General features: G+C 40.6%; 1 protein-coding gene across 2 annotated transcripts; it reads left to right on the top strand.

Annotated features, from left to right (window-relative positions):
* The first annotated feature begins 5132 nt into the window (after positions 1–5132).
* Positions 5133–10113, top strand: LOC106611615 (AP-1 complex-associated regulatory protein). Of its 2 annotated transcripts, none has more exons than XM_014212006.3 (10): positions 5133–5501; positions 6605–6653; positions 6767–6793; positions 6948–6973; positions 7068–7164; positions 7536–7634; positions 8772–8836; positions 8939–9012; positions 9210–9332; positions 9557–10113. In XM_014212006.3, the coding sequence occupies exons 1-10, from the start codon at positions 5431–5433 to the stop codon at positions 9835–9837; spliced, it is 912 nt and encodes a 303-aa protein (XP_014067481.1). In that variant the 5' UTR covers positions 5133–5430; the 3' UTR covers positions 9838–10113. The 2 variants fall into 2 exon arrangements, with proteins under 2 accessions (XP_014067481.1, XP_014067482.1); XM_014212007.3 differs by having other exon boundaries at positions 8778–8836.
* The last annotated feature ends 725 nt before the right edge of the window (positions 10114–10838 follow it).

The following is a 10838-nucleotide window of genomic DNA, read 5'->3' on the forward strand; positions in this document are numbered from 1 at the left end:
ATCTGTTAGATGTCAATTACCACTACTATTTGTGGTGTAAAGTCACTTCCTGTAGTGTGTGTGTGTGTGTCTGTGTGTGTGTGTGTGTGTGTGTGTGTGTGTGTGTGTGTGTGTGTGTGTGTGTGTGTGTGTGTGTGTGTGTGTGTGTGTGTGTGTGTGTGTGTGTGTGTGTGTGTGTGTGTTCTATTACTGACAAGATGGCACACAAACTGCAGATTTATTTTACCATATTCACTATTTTCCATTTTTAGTCAACCTAGAATGATGTGAGACATGCTGTATAATCACCATAGCCAATTATCATACTATGTTCACTTTATTTGACTTATTTTAACGGAGAACCACTCATTGGCAGTACCTCCTCTGCAATATACAGTGTATAAAATTGGAACAGCAGTGATTTTTTTTCTTCTGTTAACTCACTAGCATCATGGAAAATCCAGCTTGGCTCTGCTTCACGTTTTCCATGATGATGCCAGACGCTATTGTGAGAGGAACAAGGGATGCTGTGGAGGTAAGTAGGTGGATGGGGGGATGCTTGAGGATGTGCATTGGGATTTGATATGATTTCCTGCGTTGCGTTGGGAATTAAAATAGCCGTAAATAAAAAACGTGGATTATCAGATTTTAATCGATAACCGTGCCAGTAAGGATATTAATTTGCTGTGAAACATGGTGATGGGAAGAAAGGCTCAGTGAGTGATGGTTTTCATAAGGAGAACTGGTTATTATGAAAGTTGATAGGAGAATCCTCTTTCTGCTCAATGAAGGCAGGTTTATCAGTCTCGCATGGTGGTTAAAGATGCATTATAATCTTTATGAATGACATCATGTAGAAATGACTGGCCCCGTTCTGTGACTATTTGGCCTAATAATGTTTCACTGTTTCATGGTCACAGAAAGAAACTAGGTGTACAATGTCAGTTGTACCCCTAGTCCCGCCTGGCAAAATTGTAGCCGAGGTTGGGGCAAAGAGAGGGACGGAAGCAACACTGTTACACAATACCAGAATCAAAGTAGCCTGACTAAACCTGAAACCACAGTAAAATATGCAATACACTCTTTGAAATATGGTAATATTATGCAAGTGTTTGCAGGCCAAAGTATTTATTGGAGTTGATAACTAAGGGTAATTACATAAACCTGTTAATGTGCGTGTTTGTTCTCTGCTGATTGGCTGTGTATAAACTAACACAGGTGTGGTGCATGGACAATCTTTATTATGACCTAATTACTGGTGCACTTCTGCTGCTTTCATGACCAAGTGGGAAGGTGGAAGAGAGAAGGCCATGCAGTTGAATGAAGAGAAGAGAGTTGAGTTTGGTGGTCGTTTTTCTGTGTGTGGCCACTAATCATGCTCTCAAAATGTTGGCACTCGGAGAAGACACGTTTCCGAGGTGAGCAAGACGATTATGAGATGGAGCTACGTCGGGATGCCACCGGGTTGCAAGCAAAGTCGGGAGGAGAGGAATATTGGGACAGGGACGCAGAAAGGTGGATTTCTGAAGAGGAATGGAGGGGAAAAATAGACAATGTGAAAAGTAGAGGTTGAATTTGAGGAAGATGGCAATAAAAACGAAGATGGGGTGTTGAAGAAGTTTGGTGTCAAGTACAGAGTGAGCCATGCGCCAGACTGGGTTCCGGAGGGGAAATTGAAGTGAATGAGGGCTAGTTAAGTGAGATGGAAGGTGTGGTGAAGAGCTCAGAACCCAAGTCTGTAATCAGTGGACATGATAAAGAAGAATCTGGTCCAGTAGGAGTGACATTTTGGGAGAAAGTGGATCCTTGCCTTTTGCCGGATCCATTTGTGGTTTCAGGGTGGGTGGGAAAGGAGTTGACGGTAAGCTGTTGTGGACTTGAGCTATTTGTTTGTGTTTCTTCTGACCAGAGAGAGTGGGCGCTGCATGTCACGCAACTTGTGTCAAGATCTGTTTCTTGCTTTAATCTTAGGAACAGGGCACCATTAAAAGGAGTCATTTCTGTGGTAGCGTTAAGTGTGGAGGTGGCGTGTGGGAGATAAGAAGATGTGCTGAGGGGGAAAGAACATAAATATTTTGGCTATAGGAAGAGAAGAAGACATCCGATTCTGATAGAGTAACAGGCCACGGTGGGAGGCATAGCGACCTGACAACCAGACTTGAGTTATGCAGAAAGGGCCCAAATACTCAAGATAGCCAGACAAAGAAGTACAGAGAAATCACATGAGGAGGCCCTGCTAGCATTATAATCTATACAGCTGTCAGATGTGGGCGTTAACAAGCAACAACGGATATGGAGAGATAATGGTAAAGAACGGTCAAGGGAAGCTATTTTCATATAGAGGGAGGGGACTCTATACGTTATGCAAAGACAGAATCATATAAAAAAAGGACTCTGTAATATGACAATTTAGTCTTTTTCATGGAGGGGCTCGGCCCTGTTGCGTGTGTGGTAGGGTCCTTCCATGGAAGGGCCCGGCTTTGCTACTCTGTATTAAAGTCTATATTGAATTCACAAGTTCTTGTAAGAGTGTTATGTTCTTAAGACAATTTTCCACGACAGGTGCAATTGAAGTTGAAGATTCCTGGTGTTTGTGATGCCCACCAATTACTGCAAAGGAGACCTGGTGGTGAGCTTGGTGAAACAGAGGAGTCACTGTCAGACCTTTTGAGGTGTGAGTCTTTACCCGACAAAGTCATACTAGAAAACTGTTAGAGCTTTTGTGCCATATGCACTGCGTTCAATATTTATGGCCATGTCACAGCAGTTTGTAGGAGGGAGATTCCAAGATGTGGGAAGTGTGCAGGAGGGCATGGTATAGAGCATTATGTAGTTTCATGGATAAAGTTGTGTGTGTCAACTGTAGGGGTGCCCATGTTGCTGGGGGGGACCGGAAGTGTCCGGTACGAGGCAGGTTGAGGTGGCTAGAGTCAGAGTAGTGCAAAAGGTGTTGTATGATGAGGCAGAGAAGAAAGTAGAGAAGGATGGGTTAAGGGTGAGGGATCCTGAGAGTAGTAGATCTGTGTCAGCACAGAGGGATAGGCCAACGATTGATATATGCTTCAGTAAGGTTGGCTTCTTAGCGTTCATAGCAGTGGTTATCGACTCTATCGCAGAAATAGAACGTAAGTCACAGAAAATAGATGTTGTGGTGGCAGCTGCAGGGAAGTATTTGGGTATACGATATTTGACTTCAGAAGAGTTACAGGGTGTGTTTAGTGGTGGTATCCCATCCTCCCAGGCCGTTGGTGCAGGAGCAAGTAGGGTAAAAGTAGTGGAATGGGGTAGTTGGTTTCTAATAAGGGTAGGGTAATTACAAATATTTTTCCTGTTTCCCTTTTTACCATTTTGTATCACAAAGTGTAATGGATTTATACTATAGTTCAGTTGGGGGCGGTAATGCAACATATTGGATGCCAACCTCCGTTAAACTCCACAGAAGAAGAAGAAGAAGAAGATTCTATAGAGATTCAGAATGGTGAAAAAAATGCATTATGATGGCAAATAAAGAGCCACTCTACCAGTGGTGTAAAGTACTTACGTAAAAAATATTTGAAAGTACTACTTCAGTACTTTACTTTACTATTTATATTTTTGACTACTTTTACTTTACCACATTCTTAAAGAAAATAATGTACTTTTTACTCCATACATTTTCCCTGACACCCAAAAGTATTAGTTACATTTTGAAATGCTTAGCAGGACAGGAAAATGGTACAATTCACACCATTAATAAGAGAACATCGCTGGTCATCCCTACTGCCTCTGATCTGGCGGACTCATTAAACACACATGCTTCATTTGTAAATTATGTCTGAGTGTTGGAGTGTGTCCCTGGCTATCCGTAAATAACAAAAAAACATGAAAAAGGTACCTTCTGACTTGCTTAATATAAGGAATTAGAAATTATGTATACTTTGACTTTTAATGCTTAAGTATATTTTATCAGTTACATTTACTTTGATACTTAAGTATATTTTAAAGCAAATACTTTTAGACTTTTACTCAAGTAGTATTTTACTGGGCGACTTTCACTTTTACTTGAGTCATTTTCTATTAACGTATCTTTACTTTTACTCAAGTATGACAACTGGGTACTTTTTCCACCACTGCACTCTACAAATTAGCACTAACCCAAACAGGTCTATATTAGATAGGACAAAATATGTTACAACTTTCCTCAGTCTCCCCTTACTAATACTAAGCATGCAACTTTCACACAATTTCCCCCTCTTCTCTACCAGCAAATCAAGGAAATTCAAACAAAGTTTGAGGATAAAGTAAGTGATAAGATATTAAGGTGACATGAAAGGAGTGCGGATATTTGGACTGGCGAAGCGGTTTTATCTGCTGACTGAATGGGAGATGATAATTATGAGTTTTTTTTATTCTCCTGGTCTCGGGAAAAAATTAAGAGTCCTCGTTGTCTCAGACGGTGTAAACATTTATCCAAGACCGAGACACTCAATGTGGTCTGGAAACCGGACTTGAGTACTACAACACTGCCCAGTTGTCTTAAAAGCACCATTTAGGTCTACATCCCAGAGTTCCCAAATGTTGACCTCTGATGTCACCTACTAAGGAAATTACCACAATAACAACAACAAAACATTATTTACGACTTCACAACTGGTATTACCACCATCCCTTCACTTGGCTCTGAATGCAATATATGCACTAAACTTAGAAGCCCAGGCTTCTCATGTACTAGATTTGGAAGGTCACAGGTAGGCTTACCCCCCAAAATCTCCTTGAGCGGCAACTTCAAAGTCCACTACCAATCTATACTTTTAAAGATGTCAATTTTTTATGCTTACCGTGTACATATGTTTATCATTGAGTGTTGAAATTATAATCTACCAAATTGCGCCAAGGGAACAATGTGTCAATGGAGAAAATAATGTTTTAAAATATATGTGGGCTACTGTAATGTTGTACAACATATAATATGCGGTCTATGTTTTCATTTATATCAGTCCTATGTAGAACTACAGAGGATGGTGAAAAAGCCACCCAAAAAGTTGTTGATCTTACAAAAATAATGGTGGGCCTAGGAGTTTCTTGTTGTCTCAAAACAGTGTTTTTGCATCTGAAGCGTGCACATTTCGTTTGAGCCAGGTTAGATTCCGTAGCTAAACATGGGTCACGTGCCTAGAACGAGGAAAAGGAAGTATTGACTGAGACTTCAAAAAAAACCACGGCTGTTGCTAGCCACATTTTTCTGATTAATGTTCAACAGGCTTCTGTATATAAAAATATAGACTGTATCACGATGAGCTGTTGTGCATTGGGTGTCATGTCACCCTTTAATTTTAAGAGCTAGCTAATGTCCGCGGCGACGGGTTGAAGATTTTAGGAATGAAACACCTGTGCTAGCTATCCAACTAATTTCTCAGATTATCCAGGAAGTTAGCACCCAACCCAACGAAGTTGTATTTTTGACAGAATGCGATGGGGAACTGTTGGGCTTATTGTTCTGGGATCTTCAGAAGAGAAGCGAACAGGATAAAACGAGGAGGCGGGTAAGTGATACGCCCTTTACACTAGCGTTGACCAGCCTAGGTTAGCTAACTAGACACAAGTATTCAGTGGGTTGGCAGTCATACAATAACGTTACAATGCAGCGTTAAAACCTCCACGGTGCCCAAGGGTGTATACGTGCCACAGTTGCTTGTCAAACACCTTTCTCTACTAGGTAGTTAGGTTTTTCAGCATCAGCAATCATAGTTTCTAAACCTAGTACCTATACTGTACCGAAGATGTTTATAACTAACCCAAGATAGACCACAGCCTGTCGTTTCCAATGTGAACAAATGAGTCATAGTGGGCAGAGTCAAGCTGGAGCTAGTGAGATCCTATTGGCGCATTCTACCATTTATTTGCACATTTCCATTAGGGAACGCCTGTGAAGTGCGCGTGTGCAATAACTAAATTCGCCCTTGCACTCCTAAAAAACGATATTTTTGGAAACTTTGGCAAGACTAAAGTCTACAGTACATCCGGTGAAATATCTGTCTCATTGTTCAATCTGTAACTCTATTGTCAATACTGAAGCGTTCCTCACCCTGCCTAGTGGTTAGAGCGTTGGGCCAGTAACAGAAAGGTTGCAAGATCGAAATCCCCGAGTTGACAAGGTATAAATCTGTCGTTCTGCCCCTGAACAAAGCAGTTTACTCACTGTTCTTAGGCCGTCATTAAAAATAAGAATTTGTTCTTAACTGACTTGCCTAGTTAAATAAAGGTAAAATAAAACATCGTATGCGTCTTGCCATACAGACACGCATCATTTGTGGGAGTGCATGATGCGTTTCCTTTTAATATTTGATTATGCTTTATTGAATTCTGATTTAAACAAATCTAAAACATTTTGTAGGCAGAATAGTCATTACATCCTTCCTTAGAGGGAAAATCACATTCTGAGGTGACAAATCAAAGTGTATTAGTCGCGTACACAGATTTAAACTGTAGGCTTGATGTTATTGATATCAGTTAGGCTTTAATGTTAGTTTTGATGTCAGGCAGTATATATTCGATTGAAAGAACTAGTTATGACAATCATGTAAAGTCACAGTGACCAAAAGCAGCCTAAATGGATGACAGTGTTTTCATATTTCTGTCCATGCAGGTCAAAATACTTTAGAAGCAGTACTGCTGGGGAACATTACACAATAGAGGTATTGTACTTAGATCTTTCTGGAAGATGACATGTTTCATCATTCATCACTTGGTTTGAAGAAAGAAGGTGATGTAACTACCTAATACTTACATTGCCGTTCTGTCTCCACAGTTTGAAAACCTTGTTGAGAGTGATGAGGTAAGTGTGAACATGTAGACCATATTTGTTTGATTTGAAATAATCCCAAAGGGTGATATTGTCTGAAGATGCACAGAAGACACAATGAGTGTTGTCGTATTGCACATTATTCTTTGCCCACTTTTGGTTTGAAGTTGTCTTATTCTAATTTCAGGCAGAGAGCCCACAAAGCTGTCCCAGGTATGTTTCAAATGCATTTCAGAAGAATAATGTTAATCAGGGCTTGGTGAGTCAAGGTTAGCTTGAGGTAATCTTTGTTTCATTTTGATACCAGGCCTATCAGCGAAGATGAGATCCTCCACCTCAAAGAGCACCGCTATGCTGCAATTTCCAATCAGCAGACCTTGATAGACGAGAAGCTGCAAGCAGAGGTAGGCTTACTCAAGCAACTAGTTTCTTCTCCATCTATGTAAGGTATATAGACCAGAGCCTCTGAAAGGGATGGATACATGCAGATGTAGTTTTACATAGAACCTTTTTTTTTTTTTTTTGCTTATTGATAATTGAAGGTTCAATTCAACAGAATCATTACACTTCCCAAATTCTCATTTATAAGCTTTGCAGTGCCTTTCATGTTGCTAGATAGGCTAAGCATCAACTTATCTTAACTAAGTGCTCATAAAAGGCTTATTTTAATTTGGTTCGATCTTAATTTTCCATTATTTGCTTTGCATAATTGTTTTGCAGTCTTAGTTTTCTGTTCTCAATTTTGTGTTCTTTATGTTCCATCATTTCTGCTCAGTTATTGGCACAAGAGGAGAAGTTAAGGCTAGAAGAGGAGGCTATAAATGCTGCCCAGCGTGAGGCTGCCAGGCTGGCACGTGATCGAAAGATAAAGGAGGTGAGGCGGCCATTATTGAAGTGAGCCTGTCGTCCCTTCACTACTTTTTTACGCCTCACTCAGCTTTTCCTTGGCTCTCCCCCTACTTCTCTTGATAACCCCTTCAAGTACATAATACCACATAAACTGGTGGTCAATCTAAAGTAATGTAGCCTATGGTATGTATCTCTATATGAATTTGTAAATCGTACCCCCAGGCAAGTGTCCTTTTAAAGTCAAACTATCTGAACTGTAAAAAACAGACTTGGCATTTGGTTTGCCTTTCCTTTTTTACCTGAATTAACTGGAGCATTTGTCCACACTCCATTTCCTATCCTCAAATGATATAACCATTTACTTCCATTCTTTTGTTTGTCCATGCTGTGATTTTTTTTTAATTTGTCATTCCACAGCTTTCCTCTTGGTTAACATGAACAAAGGCTCCAAAAGCACCCAAATACATCCTTTTGGAAATGGCAAAGAGCTCAGTATACTGTAGTAATGCAGGTCTTTAGATGTTGTAAAAATGAAATTGTTTAATTCCTAACTTAATTGTGTCATATCCGCAACGTTATATTCCATTTTGTTGGACTCGAGCGACACATCTCCTTGTGCGAGGATGCACTTGCTTTTTCCTTCCCGTTGTGGTGATTAAAAGCCTACGCATATTCACACACGGAAAAGTATTGCTTGAGTCCAACAAAATGGAATATAACGTTGTGGATAAAGTTTATAATGATACACTTTCATGTGTACAACATCTAAAGACCTACAACACTATACTGAGAGCCTATTCCCTTCTAAAAGGATGTATTTGTGTGTTTTTGGAGCCTTTGTTATTGGTTTATCTGTGCCCCTGCAACTGAAAAACGAGCATGAGGTAGTATTTCGATGGCGGGGCAAGCTTCTCGAAAACCAAGTGAAATTGCTAGTGTCTGCACACTTCTATAACATGACATTTACATAATTTTTTTTAGATTTTGTTCACAAAAAGTTAACTTGTCTTTTTAATTCATTTCTGTTTCATATGTGTTTGCCCAGCTCCCACCTTAATCAATTTTAACAGTTGATTGGCTGCATTTCACTAACACATTTTCAAGAGATGATTGTTTACCATTTCGACCAAGTGTTTTTCTGAGGTATTCCTATTTTTCAAAGTATAAGCTTGCACAATGGACAAAAGGCAAGGCGGAAGTCAAAGGTGGCGCAGCCCATCTGAAAAAGTGAGTATATCAACAAAGCAGAAATGTCTACCACCTCATGGTCTGTGTGTCAAATTGAGTCAAATTTACAGTTTCTCTTTCACTGGTTGGATTCTGTTCTAGGCATGGCTCCGGTGAAGACTTTGATGTCTACCTACAGAATGTGAAAGCCACGTCGGAAGCCTTCAGGAGCAGCAGTGAGTCCGCTATTTTAGCACAACTATTTTCTGTAGCCTATATATTATAGTCTGTGCTTGATAAAACTCTTAAATTGTGCATACAAAAATTATATTTTAAGATAAATTACGTTCTGTATCCTTGAAAGGTCATCCTCATGCATCATTATGAGACCTCTTGCTCTTTAACACCACCTGTAACTTGTTTGTGTCATCAGGGCTGTCCTCTGAGACTAACGTGATCACTCCCAACACGGAGAGCAGCTGGGACTTCAACACCAAGACCCGCTCCACCAATGATGACGGAACCTCACTGGACCTGGAGTGGGAGGACGAGGAAGGTGGGGGCTTGTCTAATTATTTTACTTATTGTCCCCTTTGGGATGTTTTGTTGGTGGCATTCCATGAATTTGCACTACATTCCCTGAACTTGTACTGCTTACACTGTGCAGTTTTATTGAACAACGACAGCAATTGTCAAATTCAACCCTCAAAAACCACCAGTTGAACGACCATGTGAGGTTTAATTCCATGTTTCGGTGTATCACGTTGTCCTTGTCTTCAGGGATGAACCGGACGGTCACAGCGTGGGAGAGGTCTAAAACGGAGGAGGACATACTCCGAGCGGCACTCCGGCCGGGCGATAAGCAGGCGACCAGCGGTCCGGCCTCCGCTTCGGAGGACTCCAACGCCCTGGAGTGGGAGAACGACTTTGTGAGCGCGCATGCCGAGGAAAGTGCTGAGGAGAACGCAGAGGATTCTGAATACGAGTGCTTTGTCAACCCCATCATGGATATGGACACCCCATCTGAGGAAACACCACCGCTCGATATCACCGGAGACTGAGGAGAGATAGCCCCCATCGCCAGGGGTACCAGAGTCAAATCCTAGCGTTAGTCCACCAGCCCATTGCCTCACCCAAAAGGGAAATTGATTTACTACTACTCAAGACTTCTAAGTCTGCTTGCTCTGAATGGTTGTGTCATTAACCTGGGCATGTCTGTCAAATAGGCTATGTACATACAGATCAGATAAAGCTGTGGACATGCCAGAATTTCTCTGATCCATCCGCTGTGTCAAATATTTGTTCTTTGGGAATGTTTGATGCTACACCTAACCTCATCAGCGGTGTGCGTTCGTTTGTCCTCATTGACTGGTGGGCCAAGGTTTTTTGATTTGACAATCTTCTCTTGTATGTTAATGATATAGCCTTAGTTGGACTGACAACATTTTCTTGGAATCACATCACCCAGTGCATCTTTGACACAAGTGCAATTTGCATATCAAGTTGGTGTGATTGATTGGATTTGTATTTGTGAGAGGGCTACAGTGTCTTCACAGTTAAAATTCACCGAAAGCATATAGGAACAAATATGATCAAAGCAGCAACTATCACTACTTCTATCAGTGCCTCAATGACTAGAAAATAAAATGGCAAATAAGTTGTTGACCAGTTCATCTAGTAGTTAGCTGACAAAGATTGTCCATTAGCAAGTGCGTATTTTAATCAAAGTGGATCTTCAAGGATCATAGCTTGCCAGTTCCCTGGTATGAAACATGTATAGAAACTCTTGAGTGGAGTATATCATATAATGTAGCAACTTGTCTGTCCAAAGTGTACATGCATTGTGCTATCATTGCTGTTTTGTTTTTCCTCATTTCCAGTTAACAAGTGAGTCATCATGGACACGTACTACTCCACTTATTTTATTTATTTTAAACAAAATGTTTCAGTCAAATGCAGCTCAAGGTATGAACAGGCTTGTGCGACAAAACATTCTTATTTGTATAGTTTTATATATCTTGAAGGTTTGCTACCTCCAATTTTTATAATTCCTTACTCCCCT

The sequence above is a fragment of the Salmo salar genome, chromosome 09 (assembly GCF_965601325.2).
Source record: "Salmo salar chromosome 09, fSalSal1, whole genome shotgun sequence".
In the NCBI taxonomy this organism is placed as follows: Eukaryota; Metazoa; Chordata; class Actinopteri; order Salmoniformes; family Salmonidae; genus Salmo; species Salmo salar.